The 17,164-nt window shown below is 44.0% G+C and overlaps 1 protein-coding gene across 1 annotated transcript in view; it reads right to left on the reverse strand.

The window, feature by feature from the left end:
- LOC120047322 (ATP-dependent translocase ABCB1-like) overlaps positions 1–15,440 on the reverse strand; it is a 29,189-nt gene extending 13,749 nt beyond the window's left edge. The window contains exons 1-7 of the mRNA XM_038992846.1: positions 15,345–15,440; positions 14,292–14,384; positions 9,672–9,787; positions 9,533–9,578; positions 9,186–9,336; positions 5,539–5,595; positions 1,516–1,525 (exon numbers count right to left, since the gene is read on the reverse strand). Coding sequence (XP_038848774.1) covers positions 1,516–1,525; positions 5,539–5,595; positions 9,186–9,336; positions 9,533–9,578; positions 9,672–9,787; positions 14,292–14,384; positions 15,345–15,440 — 569 coding nt within the window. The remainder of the gene's footprint in view (positions 1–1,515; positions 1,526–5,538; positions 5,596–9,185; positions 9,337–9,532; positions 9,579–9,671; positions 9,788–14,291; positions 14,385–15,344) is intronic.
- Positions 15,441–17,164: the final 1,724 nt, after the last annotated feature.

Raw genomic sequence — 17,164 nt, forward strand, 5'->3', positions numbered from 1 at the left:
TTGGATAAAACACATGACATTTTGTATAGATACTGGATATGTACTCAGACATGTATATCGTGTTTTCAGTTATAACTATTACTTATCATGAGCTTTTTAATCCCGCCCCTCTGCTACACTCAGTCCAGCCCACCTAAATGTATCTCCGTAAGACCATCCTCTTTTCATTTCCACGTGCCATATATCTTTCCATTGTGCTGTGACGTCTTATATGAATTTCGAACCTTTCTAATCACATAGTATCCAAAGATTGTAAGTTAAAGATTAATATTTATAATATTATATATATTGTTGAATGATTGACTTTCCAAATCTCCCAACAGGGCTATTTGCAGAGTTAATTTTAGGTAAATGTAATGCTTTTTCAGCCATTCCTGAAACTGAGATCAGAAACAAGCTCCATTGTGCTGATCTAAACTTTTTGGTACATAATGTTTCCCCCATTGTTTGCTCTGACCGAAAAGAGCTTCTGGACATCAGAACAGCGATAACGAATCTCGTATTGGATGAAGATTTCTACTTCAACCAGTTGGCGGTGCAGGACATACTGCTCACCCCGGACCAGACCCTAATCCTCCGCTCCCGGAGGAGAAAGTGCAAGAGAGGCCGACGTGCGGGCACCCTGACAAAACTACAGTCGTGGCCAAAAAATGTTGAGAGTGACACAAATATACATTTTCACAAAGTCTGCTGCCTCAGTTTGTATGATGGCAATTTGCATATACTCCAGAATGTTATGAAGAGTGATCAGATTAATTGCAATTAATTGCAAAGTCCCTCTTTGTCATGCAAATGAACTGAATCCCCCCAAAATATTTCCACTGCATTTCAGCCCTGCCACAAAAGGACCAGCTGACGTCATGTCAGTGATTCAGTAATTCATTAACACAGGTGTGAGTGTTGACGAGGACAAGGCTGGAGATCACTCGGTCATGCTGATTGAGTTCGAATAACAGACTGGAAGTTTCAAAAGGAGGGTGGGGCTTGGAATCATTGTTCTTCCTCTGTCAACCATGGTTACCTGCAAGGAAACACGTGCCGTCATCATTGCTTTGCACAAAAAGGGCTTCACAGGCAAGGATATTGCTGCCAGTAAGATTGCACCTAAATCAACCATTTATCGGATCATCAAGAACTTCAAGGAGAGCGGTTCAAATGTTGTGAAGAAGGCTTCAGGGCGCCCAAGAAAGTCCAGCAAGCGCCAGGACCGTCTCCTAAAGTTGATTCAGCTGCGGGATCGGGACACCACCAGTACAGAGCTTGCTCAGGAATGGCAGCAGGCAGGTGTGAGTGCATCTGCACGCACAGTGAGGCGAAGACTTTTGGAGGATGGCCTGGTGTCAAGAAGGGCAGCAAAGAAGCCACTTCTCTCCAGGAAAAATATCAGGGACAGACTGATATTCTGCAAAAGGTACAGAGATCGGACTGCTGAGGACTGGGGTAAAGTCATTTTCTCTGATGAATCCCCTTTCCGATTGTTTGGGGCATCCGGAAAAAAGCTTGTCCGGAGAAGACAAGGTGAGCGCTACCATCAGTCCTGTGTCATGCCAACAGTAAAGCATCCTGAGACCATTCATGTGTGGGTTTGCTTCTCAGCCAAGGGAGTGGGCTCACTCACAAATTTGCTTAAGAACACAGCCATGAATAAAGAATGGTACCAACACATCTTCCGAGAGCAACTTCTCCCAACCATTCAGGAACAGTTTGCCTTTTTCAGCATGATGGAGCACCTTGCCATAAGGTGGCTCTGGGAACAAAACATCGATATTTTGGGTCCATGGCCAGGAAACTCCCCAGACCTTAATCCCATTGAGAACTTGTGGTCAATCGTCAAGAGGCGGGTGGACAAACAAAACCCCACAAATTCTGACAAACTCCAAGCATTGATTATGCAAGAATTTGCTGCCATCAGTCAGGATGTGGCCACGAAGTTAATTGACAGCATGCCAGGGTGGATTGCAGAGGTCTTGAAAAAGAAGGGTCAACACTGCCTTTGACACTTATGAATTCTTTGTAATTATACTTCAGTATTCCATAGTAACATCTGACAAATTTCTAAAGACACTGAAGCAGCCAACTTTGTGAAAATTAATATTTGTGTCATTCTCAGATCTTATGGCCACGATTGTACATAGATGAGTACATAAACTGCCTCTACCCTCTGTTCTATTAGCAAACGTGCAAGAGAACAAACTGGACAAGCTCTTTGAGACTATCCTTTCAATTGAACCTGAAGAACTGTCAGGACCTGGTTACGAACTCGGGTCTCTGGTGAGAGAAACAGTCACTTAGCAAACTGAGCCACTAATAGTCGGCAGAACCCAGAATATGAGGCAGACACAGCAGTACTTGAGACGGTGTTTTAATAAAGTAAAAAGGAAAGTACTTCAGGCAAAAATATAAATCCACAACGTCAAAAGTAATTCCAAGAGAAAAAAGGTAATCCTCCAAGACAAAATATAAATCCACAACGTCAAAAGTAATTCCAAGAGAAAAAAGGTAATCCTCCAAGACAAAAGGTAAATCCACAACGTCAAAAGTAATTCCAAGAGAAAAAAGGTAATCCTCCAAGACAAAAGGTAAATCCACAAGGTGGTAGATACCGCAGGGGAAAAAACTCAAAAGAATAATCAAAAATAAATAAACAAGAACAAAAACAGAGTACCTCAAGAGAATCCAACAGGAGTAACAAATGTTCACAGCATCGCTGGGGCTGGGTGCTAACATACTAACATATTTAAACTAAGGGTTTAAATACATTCAAGGGAAACGAGGCACAGGTACAAATAATAACTGGAAACAAGGGAAAACAAAAGGGTCAAAAAAGCACAATGGGGGCATCTAGTGGCCAAAACCGGAACAATGCTGGCCAAATCCTGACAAAGAACTGTAATATCCCATGTTTCTTAGAGTCGTGGCTGAACAAGAACACGGATAATATACATCTAGCTCGGGTAAGATCAAGGGGGGAGGTGAGTGTCTCTGTTAACAACAGCTGGTGAGTGATATTAAGGAAGTCTCGAGGTTCTGCTCACCTGAGTAAGAATACCTCGTGATAAGCTGTAGACTATACTATTTACCAAGATAGCTGTGGATTTAACACCACAAGCCTAGAAGATGGTGTGTACCCTCAGACATGGAGGGGGGCAAAGGTCATTCCGCTACCCAAGAATAGCATAGCACCCTTTAATGGTTCAAACACCTGACAAGTCAGCCTGTTACAAGTGCTTAGCAAACTTTTGGAAAGAAAAAATAGTTTGATCAAATACAAAGTTATTTTACAGAAAACAAATTGACAACAGACTTTCAGCATGCTTATAGGGATGGGCACTCAACATGCTCAGCACTGACAAATGGCTGATGATTGGCTGAAATAAATGAATAGTAAGAAGATGGTGGGAGCTGTTTTGTTAGACTTCAGAGCAGCTTTTGATATAATGATCCTGACATATTGCAGAGGATTTTCATCCTCTGCCTTATTATGGATTGACAGTTACCTATCTAATATAACACAGAGGGTTTTTGTTAATGGAAGCCTCTCTCATGCAAATTCCGTTGAGTGTGGTGTACCGCAGGGCAGCTGGCTAGGGCTATTGTTTTCTGTTTTTACAAATGACCTTCCACTGAACTTGAATAAAACCTGTTTGTCTATGTACGCTGACAAAATCAATAGTATACACGTCTTCTGCAACAGTAACATAAATAACTGAGACACTTAATATAGAGCTCCAGTCAGTTTTAGAATGGGTAACTAGCAAAATGGGTAACTAGTAACTAGTCTGGTGCTTAATATCTCAAAAACAAAATGCATAATTTATTTAACAAATCAATCAGTCAACGTTAAACCTCGTTTAGATCTATTATTGAATAATGTGGCTATTGAGCAGGTTGATGAGACTAAACTGCTGGGTGTAACCTTAGATAGTAAGCTGTCATGGTCAAAACATATAGACTCAATGGTTGCTACAACGGGAAGAGATCTGTCCATGATCGGGCATTGCTCTGCCTTCTTGGTATTTCAGTCGTGCAGACAGGTCCTACAGACCCTCGTTTTGTCGCTTCAGGACTACTGTGGTCATGTGCAGCAAAGAAGGACATAGGTAAATTGCAGTTGGTCCAGAACAAAGCAGCACATATCGCACTTAGATGTACTGTACTTGGAGGGTAAGTGTCAGTAACATGCATATCAGTCTCTCCTGGCTCAAAGTTGAGGAGAGATTGACTGAACCACTATTGGTCTTTGTGCAAGGTATTGATGTGTTGAAGATACCGAACTGTCTGTTCAAGCAATTGGAACAGTTCTGACAATCATCAGTACAACACAAGACATGAACTAGAGGTTTCTTCACCGTCCCCAGGTCCAGAACAGAGGCTGGGAAACGTACAGTATTAAATAGAGCTGTGACTACATGGAACTCTGCCACTCCAGGTAACTCAAGCTAGCAATAAAATCAGTTTAAAAAACAGGTAAAAGAACACCTTCCTGCACAAAGGGGACTGTGAAGATACATAGCCATTTTATATATTTTGTATTGTAATGTTAATTGCACTATGTTTTAGATCTAGATATTGTGTGTATGTACTGATACGTAGGCTTTGTGATGTTTCAAATGTATGTATTTCAGTCCTTGACTAATAATGTGCTGTACTATGTATGATGTTAGTATGTTTCATGTGGACCCCATGAAGAGTAGCTTATGCTTCTGCAGCAGCTAATGGAGATCCTAATAAATGTCAAATACCAAAACGATGCTGGCACTAAGACCGCACTCAACAAGCTGTATAGGACCATAAGCAAACAAGAAAATGCTCACCCAGAGGCAGCGCTCCTAGTGGATGGTGATTTTAATCCAGGAAAACTGAAATCCTACCAGCATGTCACCTGTGCAACTAGAGGCGAAAAAACTAAAAATCACCTTTACTCCACAAAGAGAGATGCATACAAAGCTCTCCCTTGCCCTCCATTCGGCAAATCTGACCATAACGCTATCCTTCTATGCTCGCTTTGAGGAAAGCAATACTGAACCATGCATGAGAGCACTGCCTGTTCCGGATGACTGTGTGATCACACTCTCCGTAGCCAGTCTGAGTAAGACCTGATGGGCTCTTTTGCTCTCAAAACAGCCTCAATTCACCGGGGCATGGACTCTACAAGGTGTCGAAAGCATTCCACAGGGATGCTGGCCCATGTTGACTCCAATGCTTCCCACAGTTGTGTCAAGTTGGCTGGATGTCATTTGGGTGGTGGACCAATCTTGATACACATGGGATACCAGCAGCGTTGCAGTTCTTGACACAGACCGGTGCGACTGGCGCCTACTACCATACCCTGTTCAAAGGCACTTAAATATTTTGTCTTGCCCATTGACCCTCTCTGAATTCATGTCTCAATTGTCTAAAGACTTAAAAACCCTTCTTTAAACCTGTCTCCTCCCCGTCATCGAAACTGATTGAAGTGGATTTAACAAGTGACATCAATAAGGGTTCACCTGTCATGGAAAGAGCAGGTGTCCTTAATGTTTTGTATACTCAGTGTACGGTCCCTCAGTTGACAGTGCACGTCAGAGCAGAAATTATACCATGAAGTCCAAGGAACTGTCTGTAGATCTCCGAGATAGATTTGTGATGAGGCACATACAGTATTTGGGGAAGGGTATAAAACAATTTGTAGAGTTTTGAAAGTTTCCAATAGCACAGCGGTCTCCATCATTGGGAAATTATAAAACATATGGAACTACCCAGAGTAGAGCTGGCCATCCGACCAACGTCTGACCAAACTGAGCAACCGGGCAAAAAGGACCTTGGTCAGGTAGCTGACCAAGAACCCAATGACCACTCTAACAAAACTATAGAGTTCCTAGCAGTTAGAGCGTTGGGACAGTAACCGAAAGGTTGCTTGTTTGAATCCCTGAACCGGCAAGGTGAGCAAGACAGTTAACCCCCACAACTGCTCCCCGAGAGTAATGACGTCGATTAAGGAAGCTTCCCGCACCTCCCTGATTCAGAAGGGTTAAATGCGGAAGACAACAGTTGTGCAACTGACTAGTGATCCCCTTTCCATTTCCTTGGCTGAGATGGGAGAAGGACAACAGTCTCTACAGCACTTCACCAATATTGACTTTATTGGAGAGTGGCCAGATGGAAGCCACTCCTGAGAAAAAGGCACATGACAGTTGGAGTTTGCAAAAAAAAGTCATGTGAAAGACTGAGATCATAAGGGAAAAACATGCACAGCTCATCACCTATTTAAAAGCTACACGGTAGGGATGGTGTTAAGTGGCAGGGACTGTGAGACTGGATAGAGGGAACAATAAATAGAGCCAAATCGTTGGTGTGAACATGCTTCAGAGTGTAAATTACCTTAGACTGGGGCGAAGATATCTTTTGGGGTGTACATTTGACCCCTTTTTCTCCCCAATTTTGTGATATCCAATTGGTAGTCACAGTCTTGTCCCATCGCTGCAACTCCCGTATGGACTCGGGAGTGGCGAAGGTCAAGAGCCATGCACCCTTCAAAATACAACCCTGCCAAGCCGCACTGCTTCTTGACACACTGCTCGCTTAACCCGTAAGCCAGCCGCACCAATGTGTCAGAGGAAACACCATACAATTAGCGTCACGAGTCATCATGCATGCGCCCGGCCCGCCACAAGGAGTCACAAGAGCACGATGGAACAAGGACATCCTGGCCGGCCAAACCCTCTCCTAACCCGGACAACGCTGGGCCAATTGTGCGCCACCTCATGGGTCTCCCCGTATCGAACCCGGGTCTGTAGTGACGCATATAGCACGGCGATGCAGTGCCTTAGACCGCTGTGCCATTTGGGAGGCTGGGGCGAAGATTTACATTCCAACATGACAATGACTGCTGACAGAACCAGGAAGCGCTGGAGTCAGTCAACATTCTCAGTGGGGAGGGGTGAAGTATAAACAGTAAACATTCACAAGGTGAGATACACTAGCAGTGGGGACAGGGTGAAGTATAAACAGTAAACATTCACAAGGTGGGATACACTAGCAGTGGGGACAGGGTGAAGTATGTACAGTAAACATTCACAAGGTGGGATACACTAGCAGTGGGGACAGGGTGAAGTATAAACAGTAAACATTCACAAGGTGGGATACACTAGCAGTGGGGACAGGGTGAAGTATAAACAGTAAACATTCACAAGGTGGGATACACTAGCAGTGGGGACAGGGTGAAGTATAAACAGTAAACATTCACAAGGTGGCATACACTAGCAGTGGGGACAGGGTGAAGTATAAACAGTAAACATTCACAAGGTGGGATACACTAGCAGTGGGGACAGGGTGAAGTATAAACAGTAAACATTCACAAGGTGAGATACACTAGCAGTGGGGACAGGGTGAAGTATAAACAGTAAACATTCACAAGGTGGGATACACTAGCAGTGGGGACAGGGTGAAGTATAAACAGTAAACATTCACAAGGTGGCATACACTGGCAGTGGGGACAGGGTGAAGTATAAACAGTAAACATTCACAAGTTGGGATACACTAGCAGTGGGGACAGGGTAAAGTATAAACAGTAAACATTCACAAGGTGGGATACACTGGCAGTGGGGACAGGGTGAAGTATAAACAGTAAACATTCTCTGCATTGTTGGGAAAGACCCGTGAGTAAGCATTCCACCGATAGGGCTCTGTTTTTGGCTGGCGTAAAAACATAAAACACTATATTTCCCCCCCATTTCATTTTATTTGATTAAAAACCAAGCATAGCCTCCGATTCTGTCATTGAAGGCTGTTTTGTTTTTGTCCTGCCCAATGCAATCAAGTAGGCTAGTCAAGATCGTATAAAGGGTTGGAAACAAATCTTAATCACCAAAGCTTTTTTAAAAGATCAAGTTTGAGAGGAGCAAAACAGTGAGCTGACGTTCCCTTTTTATCTATGTAATTGTAGGCAGGCGTACATTATTTTAGCCATGCTTTGAACGTGCATTAAACCCCCTCCATGATGTAAGCTACATGTGTCCATGCCCATCATGAAACGAAAGATGAGAACCTCAGTGAATGCTGGTAAACCTCATATTTAGAAGTTATTTTCCTGCAACAATTGCTTGTTTTCCGTTTTATATTTTGAAACCCCATCCCTCTGTAGGCTACCCTTACCCCAGGCCTACTATAACGAAGGCTGGTTCTACAGCAATGCGTCTGTCTTTTTTATCCTGGTGATTCTATGATATCTCTACATTTTACATGTATTTATTGTTGTTGTTGAAAAAAATAAAGATTGCTTGTTTTTAATTTGTAATTTTATTATGTATTTGAATTCTCCCAAATTTCAGTCTTGTATCATCTCTGCGACTCCCCAACGAGCTCAGGGGATTGAACCTGGGTCTGTACTGACACCTCAAGCACTGTGAGTGCCTTAGACTGCTGCGCTACTCGGGGTGCCCCTCACTTTCTCTTGATATTGGATCTCTGTCCAGCTACTGAGAAAAGAAAACCCTCCACAGTCTGCGTTGTTCTACTATTATATGCCCACCGGGAGTAATTATGGTGCCTGTAAGTGTATTTAGACATAGCCTATTTAATACAAGTTGTTGTTTCGTTTTGTTTCAAATGTGATTATCTCTCTTTTTAGGCCTTATCAATAATGAATTGTTTCTTGCTTATTGACAACTTTTGTCATGTCCCTGCTCAGCCATAATGCACTTTAAAGTAGACCCCTATATCAGTGTGAATGCTATGTATATCTGTCCACATTGACACCATGCAATTACTTAGAACAAAGCAAAGATAGGATAGGTCTACATTGTGTTATTAATTTCTGTAAGCTGTTTAACAAACTATAATGGACTAACTTTGGATTTGGAGTTGATTCCAAGGCGATACATAAAAGACCATAAATACACAACTTGAATACACCATGTATTTAGCCATGGAGCACTTTCTGATTGGCCAGTGAGGGGCCAAGCCTGACACACCCATAACTGGTTTAATTGTCAAAACTAAGCCATTTCTCGTCACCGTCAGCACTGCGCCGATCATTTTTGGTTGTGAAAATAGAAAAATATTTCTGACAAACTCCCAACCTAAAGCTCTACCGCCAGCGCTTAGATTTACCATTGCATTAGGTTTGTTAAAATAGAGCCCTTGTCCTGCAACAGAGTGATCAAATGAAGATGCTACATCTGTACCTTGTCAAACAGAATATGTACCTGTAAGGTTGAGCTGCTGTCCACTTTGTACAAAGCTGTCGGTCATCTGTCCAAACACAACACACATAAGGGGCAGGGCTATCCCGTGGAGAGCAGCACATAGCAGGCCGATTATCATTAGGAGCACCTCACAACCAGTAGCGTAGCGGAACTGCAACCACAACACACATAAAACCACAGTCAAATGCAGCGGACGTTGGAATGACTGGAGAATATGAATCTTGTCAAGATCACTTGTAACAAATTACCCCATTTTGACATATACTACAGTACTACAGTCTATGTGCAGATTGCCAAAAGATTCTTGTGTATTTCCTGCTATTTCTGAAACCAAAATCAGGACATACCAACTGGAAAAATCCCACTGCTTTTGCTGGTTCTTTTTTCTTCCTTCTTGAAAATGAAACATAGATTCATGAGCAAACCAAAATATATTTAACTGTAATAGGAGTAAAATAGGAATGCCATTATGGCAATTTTGCTTACCCGAGGCCCTTCTTTGGCTTGCGCTCCGTGCCAACGGTTGGCTGCCCCTCTGTCATCCGCTCCTGAGGCTTCGTATCCTCATGGAAGGCCAGGTTGGGGTAGCCTTTTGCAAATACCTCTTAATCAATTAAACATTTACCAATGATCAATTAAACATTACCAATGATCAATTAAACTAAACAATTAAGCTATCTGCCATCCAATGATACTGCCTGGTCTCATTGATTAGACATAACACAGTAAATGTACATTCGGGACACTCAAATTAGTATGTTAGCTAATTCTTCCCCTAACCCTAAATGTAATCCTTTTAGCTAAACCTTCCCCTAACCATAACCCTTTTAGTTACCCTTCCCATAACCATATGTCACGCCCTGACCATAGTTTGCTTTGTATGTTTTATGTTTTGTTTGGTCAGGGTGTGATCTGAGTGGGCATTCTATGTTGTAAGTCTGGTTTGTCTATTTCTATGTGTTTGGCCTGATATGGTTCTCAATCAGAGACAGGTGTTTTGCGTTGTCTCTGATTGGGAACCATATTTAGGTAGTCTGTTTTGTATTGTGGGTTGTGGGGTATTGTCTTTAGTTTGTTACGTGTGTGCATTGTAGGCTGAGGTGTAATTTTCTTTCTTACACTTGACACCCTATGGTTTTTGGGTTGTCAAGTTGTATGTTCTGCGCCCTGTATTGTTTGGGCTTCATTTTTTGTGTGCCTTAGTAAAGAGCACTAGACCTCAGTGGAACTCTCTCTGCGTCTGATTCCTGCACCCACCTAGTCCCGCGTGACACCATAACTCTAACCTTAACCCTTTAACCTAACTCCAAACTTAACCCTAACCTTAACCCTAACCCCTAAACCTTACCCCTAGCCTAGCTAACGTTAGCAAGCTAGCTAAAGTTAGCCACCTAGCTACCTAGCTAGAATTCGTAACATATCATACTTTTAGCAAATTCGGAACATATTGATATTTTTCTAATTCGTAACATATAATACAAATTGTAATTCGTAACATGTCATACGAAATGGGTGATGGACATCCACAAAGTAATACATACCATACAAAACTTAACATATCATACTAAATTGATTTTAAGATTTACGTAGAGAATAATACGAAATGCTCTGAGACCAGGTTGAATGACACCTCTCACTTTGGTGTACTGACTGTACAGAATTATTTTATTTCACTTACTGATTATATCAGTCAACCACAATTCCTTCTAATCTACTCTTAACTAGGAATTCTATGCTAATACATAAGACAGTAAATGATGTGAGACAGATATTACCCTCAGGGATGGTTGGTAGAGAGTCTGGCATGTCCCCATCCTCTCTCTCCATGGTGAATGAACTCAGACGCTGCCTTCCTGGAATTCAGAGAAAGCGATTTTAAACTGTAATTTCAATGTAGTAAATATGAGAATATTTGCAGACCCTAAATGAATGAGTTAATGTACATTTTGAAAAGTGAATAATGATTTCTGTACCAAACAATCTGTTGAATGCTATGCTAGGGTGAGTTGAGGTTTGCCTTCATGTATGTATGCATGTTGTAGTACATGTTTTTAGCTGCTTTTAACTAGACAAACTTGATTTACATACAAGTTAAGTTGTGTAACGTCTATAAACTGTGATGTCATTTAGCAAATAATTAAAGTCATCTATTTTAATGGAGGGTTCTTTCCGGAACCGGGGAGGCTGTACAAGGGTAATGCTCATCAACACTTGCTTTTCTTACTGCTTCTCAAGTTATTTTATATTTTCAATATTCATTATGAGAGCATTAAATTGCAAATATTGGCAAATGTAGTATTATAGTAATAATATCTTTACAATTCTAATACCGTGTTAAGCTACATATCAAAAAGTGCATATTGGCTTTTATATCTTGTGGAACTAAGTTCAACATTTAAAATGAATGAAGCACAATAAGAGGGGTTTGTCAACAACAACAAAATTAAAGCTATGGAATATTTTTTTTTTTTTACATGTTGTACCAAATATTGTAGTCTACAAACATGTATAAATAGACATAATGTGTGCAGATGTGGGCTACTTACCTTCAGAGAATCCAGTATGAGTCTTTTAGACAATCCACAAGCTATTCTCTCAACATAATACCACCCTTACTAATTGTCAGAGGAATGTAATCATTCTTTTGGGAGCTGGGAGATTTTATATCGCTATGCAGGACAGCATCATCATCAGGTGTCAGGTGTCAGGTTACCTCAAGTTCGGGATCCTATTGGCATTCCACACGGCTGGGGGAGGTGCGTCATGACACATTATACAATTCATCAATAATGACACTTCAAGTCCCTGATGGCATATTTCATAGACAGTATTTACAAAACAAGGTCATTTGACAATGATTTATTCTGCCTTTGATTAGACTCATGTCTAACACATCTTATAAACCTTTGCTCAATAAATTAAAGATAACTCCATTATTGTCTGAAGCGATTAAAAAAAACGTTTTATGGTGAAAATATTTATCTTTTCTATTGCCTCACATTTTCATATCTTACAATAGCATTGACCATAGCATTGACCGTAGCATTGACCATAGCATTGACCATAGCATTGACCATAGCATTGACCATAGCATTGACCGTAGCATTGACCGTAGCATTGACCGTAGCATTGACCGTAGCATTGACCATAGCATTGACCATAGCATTGACCATAGCATTGACCAACTATTCAGACCATGAGATCAGTGACTCATTCTATGCAGGCAGTCAGTCACTCAAGTGCAGATTTACATGATAAGTGTATGAACTTTTGTATTTAAGTTCCTCTGACAGGTGTACTGTCACACCTCAAAGTCATATGGTTGGCATCAGAGTTCAAATCCCCAAGCTGACAAACTAAATATCTGTTGTTCTGCCCCTGAACAAGGCAGATAAAACCACTGTTCCTAGGCAATCATTGAAAATAAGAATTTGTTCTTAACTGACTAAAGGTTAAAAAAATAAGAAGAATATTCAAACAGTGACTCAGGCAGTCAGTCACTCAAGGGCTGCTTTTGTGGGTGTGACAAGCAACTTTCATAACCTTTGAAATGCATCCAAGTGCTCACCTGAAATTGTCCTCAACTAGGATCCTGAAATCTCAAAGGAAAAGAGAGACTCATTGTCATTGTAAGCTTATTATTATAAATGTTGTTATTTATTTCATTAATGAATACATTTGTACCATTGTTCTAATGGCATGACACATTAATTCAAATTATATTTGCCAGGGCCTGCCAAGTGAAATCTGCCAAATTTGCCCTGGCAAATATAATTTGAAATAATGTGTCATGCCATTAGAACAATGGTACAAATGTATTAATTAATGAAATAAATAACAACATTTATAATAATAAGCTTACAATGACAATGAGTCTCTCTTTTCCTTTGAGATTTCAGGATCCTAGTTGAGGACAATTTCAGGTTAGCACTTGGATGCATTTCAAAGGTTATGAAAGTTGCTTGTCACACCCACAAAAGCAGCCCTTGAGTGACTGACTGCCTGAGTCACTGATCTCATGGTCTGAATAGTTGGTTAATGCTAATAACATGTTTGAATATTCTGCTTATTTTTTTAACCTTTAGTCAGTTAAGAACAAATTCTTATTTTCAACGATTGCCTAGGAACAGTGGTTTTATCTGCCTTGTTCAGGGGCAGAACAACAGATTTTTAGTTTGTCAGCTCAGGGATTTGATCTAACAACCTTTCGGTTACAAGTCTAACGCTCTAACCACTAGGCTACCTGCCGCCCCATCAATGCCATCCTAATATTCAAACAATGAGGATAGATGGGGCCATGTATCGCGAGATCTTGGCCAACAACCTCCTTCCCTCAGTAAGAGCATTGAAGATGGGTCGTGGCTGGGTCTTCCAGCATGACAACGACCAAAAACACACTGCCAGGGCAACTAAGGAGTGGCTCCGTAAAAAGCATCTCAAGGTCCTGGAGTGGCCTAGCCAGTCTCCAGACCTGAACCCAATAGAAAATCTTTGGAGGGAGCTGAAAGTCCGTATTGCCCAGCGACAGCCCCGAAACCTGGAGGATCTGGAGAAGGTCTGTATGGAGGAGTGGGCCAAAATCCCTGCTGCAGTGTGTGCAAACCTGGTCAAGAACTACAGAAAACGTATGATCTCTTAAATTGCAAACAAAGGTTTCTGTACCAAATATTTAGTTCTGCTTTTCTGATGTATCAAATACTTATGTCATGCAATAAAATGCTAATTAATTACTTAAAAATCATACAATGTGATTTTCTGGATTTTTGTTTTAGATTTTGTCTCTCACAGTTGAAGTGTACCTATGATAAAAATTACAGACCTCTACATGCTTTGTAAGTAGGAAAACCTGTAAAATCGGCAGTGTTTCAAATACTTGTTCTCCCCACTGTATGTCCCCAAAACCAGGGGAAAATAATAGAAAGCAAAATACGTATAAACAAAACAATGGCCTCGAGGACGACCCGGAGGGCGAGGTGCAGGGTGATCCGGATGGAGGCGGTGGAAATCACTCAGCAGTGATGGATCCAAGATGTCCTCCAACGGTACCCAGCACCTCTCCTCCGGACCGTACCCCTACCAATCCACGAGGTACTGCAGGCCCCTCACCCGGCGTCTAGAGTCCAGGATGGAACGTACCGTGTACGCCGGGGGCCCCTCGATGTCCAGAGGGGACGGAGGGACCTCTGGCACCTCACCTTCCTGCAGGGGACCAGCTACCACCGGCCTGAGGAGAGACACATGAAACGAGGGGTTTAGTAAGGGGAAGCTGTAACCTATAACACACCTCGTTTATCCTCCTCAGGACTTTAAATGGCCCCACACACCGCGGCCCCAGCTTCCGGCAGGGCAGGCGGCGGGGCAGGTTTCGGGTCGAGAGCCCCCATTGTGAACACGGGGGCCTCACTGCGGTGGCGGTCAGCGCTCACCTTCTGCCGCCCACCAGCCCGTTTTAGCAATTCCTGGACGGCTCTCCAGGTCTCCTTTGAGCGCTGCACCCACTCCTCCACCGCAGGAGCCTCGGTCTGGCTCTGATGCCACGGTGCCAGGACCGGCTGGTAGCCCAACACGCACTGGAAAGGCGACAGGTTCGTGGAGGAGTGAGTTTTGGGCCACCTCCGCCCATGGGACGTACCTCACCCATTCTCCTGGCCGAAACCTACCCACATCCTGGTTCATTCTCTCCACCTGCCCATTGCTCTCGGGGTGAAAACCTGAGGGCAGGCTGATCGAGACCCCCAGACGCTCCATGAACGCCCTCCAAACCCGGGACGTGAACTGGGGACCCCAATCAGAAACTATGTCCTCAGGCACCCCGTAGTGCCGGAAGACGTGGGTAAACAGGGCCTCCGCAGTCTGAAAGGCCGTAGGGAGACTGGGCAACGGGAGGAGATAGCAGGACTTCGAAAACCGATCCACAACGACAAGGATCGCAGTGTTCCCCTGAGAGGGGGGAAGGTCGGTGAGGAAGTCCACCGACAGATGTGACCAAGGCCGTTGTGGAACGGGGAGGGGCTGTAACTTCCCTCTAGGCAGGTGTCTAGGAGCCTTACTCTGAGCGCACACCGAACAGGAGGAGACATAAAACCTCACGTCCTTCGCTAAAGTGGGCCACCAGTACTTCCCCCTAAGACCCTGTCGCGAACACCAAGCGGCACGTACTTCCGGCCCGCTGGACACTGTGGTGGTGTGGGTTCTAACCGTGACGCCCGCTTGATGTCCGCGTCCACCTCCCATACCACCAGTGCCACCAGACATGAGGCCGGAAGTATGGGAGTAGGATCGGTGGACCGCTCCTCGGTATCATAGAGATGGGACAGCGCGTCGGCCTTCGTGTTAAGGGAACCTGGTCTATAAGAGATGGTGAACTGAAATCTGGTGAAAAACATGGCCCACCTTGCCTGGCGAGGATTCAGTCTCCTCGCTGCCCGGATGTACTCCAGATTACGGTGGTCAGTCCAGATGAGAAAAGGGTGTTTAGCCCCCTCAAGCCAATGTCTCTGCACCTTCAGAGCTTTTATCACAGCCAGCAACTCCCGGTCCCCCACGTCATAGTTTCGCTCTACCGGACAGAGCTTCCTCGAAAAAAAAGCGCAGGGGCGAAGCTTCGGTGGCGTGCCCGAGCGCTGTGATAGCACGGCTCCAACCCCAGCCCCGGACGCGTCCACCTCCACCATGAATACCAAAGATGGGTCCGGATGCGCCAATACGGGAGCATCGGTAAACAGCGCCTTCAGACGACTAAATGCTCTGCCCGCCTCCATTGACCACCGCAAACGCACCGACCCCCCCTTCAGCAGTGAGGTAATGGGAGCAGCCACCTGGCCAAAACCCCGGATAAACCTCCGGTAGTGATTGGCAAACCCTAAGACCCGCTGCACCTCCTTTACCGTGGTCGGAGTCGGCCAATTACGCACGGCTGCAACGCGGTCACACTCCATCACCACACCAGATGTGGAAATGCGATACCCCAGGAAAGAGACGGCTTGTTTGGAGAACACACATTTCTCAGCCTTGACGTACAGGTCATGCTCCAACAGTCGCACAAGTAATAAATCAGGCGGAATAAATCAGAATGTCATCGATATAAACCACCACACCCTGCCCGTGCAGGTCCCTAAAAATCTTGTCTACGAAGGCTTGACCAGCTAGTAGACCGGTGACGACGACCGCCGAGCGCCACCCAAACAGGGAGAGGAGCCCCCTTCGGTGGAAGTCGTGACATCCTGCAAAGAAACCAATACTAAAAGACACCAAATAGAAGAGACTTATCACGTTTAAGGTATGACCCAGATGCAGACAGTGTTGAATAAACAAAAGTTTATTCCTTAAACAGGGGCAGGCAAACGACAGGGCAAGGCAGGCAGGGGTCAATAATCCAGAGAGGGTGTAAGGGTCCAGAACGGCAGGCAGTCTCAGGGTCAGGGCAGGCAGGGGTCAAAAACAGGGAAAGACAAAACAGGAGAAAGAAACAGGCAGGAACAGGGAAACAAATGCTGGTAGGTTCTACGAACAAAACAAACTGGCAACAGACAAACAGAGAACACAGGTATAAATACACAGGGGATAATGGGAAAGATGGGCGACACGTGGAGGAGGGTGGAGACAAACACAAAGACAGGTGAAACAGATCTGGGCGTGACAGTACCCCCCCACCTAGGGGCGCCACCTGGCGTCCTACCTGGGAGCATACCTGGTTGACCGGGGTTCCGGCGTTGGAACTCAGAGATGAGGCCCAGAAACAGACGACAAAGGGCTGTGAGACATGAGTTTAACTGTAGACATTTGAAAAGTAGGAGGTATACAGAGGGTACGCGGCAACAGAAGATGAACAGCAGAGGGCTAATGATGTTGGAGCATGGGAGAATAGTCTTGGCTTCTGGGGGTGTAGTGGCGGGGCTATAGCGGCGTGCCTATAGCGGCGTGCCAGCACGTCTGGCTTGACATTCTTGGATACTGGTCGGTGCTGCGGAAGCAAAGTG

Source organism: Salvelinus namaycush, chromosome 5 (assembly GCF_016432855.1).
Source record: "Salvelinus namaycush isolate Seneca chromosome 5, SaNama_1.0, whole genome shotgun sequence".
NCBI classification, from domain to species: domain Eukaryota; kingdom Metazoa; phylum Chordata; class Actinopteri; order Salmoniformes; family Salmonidae; genus Salvelinus; species Salvelinus namaycush.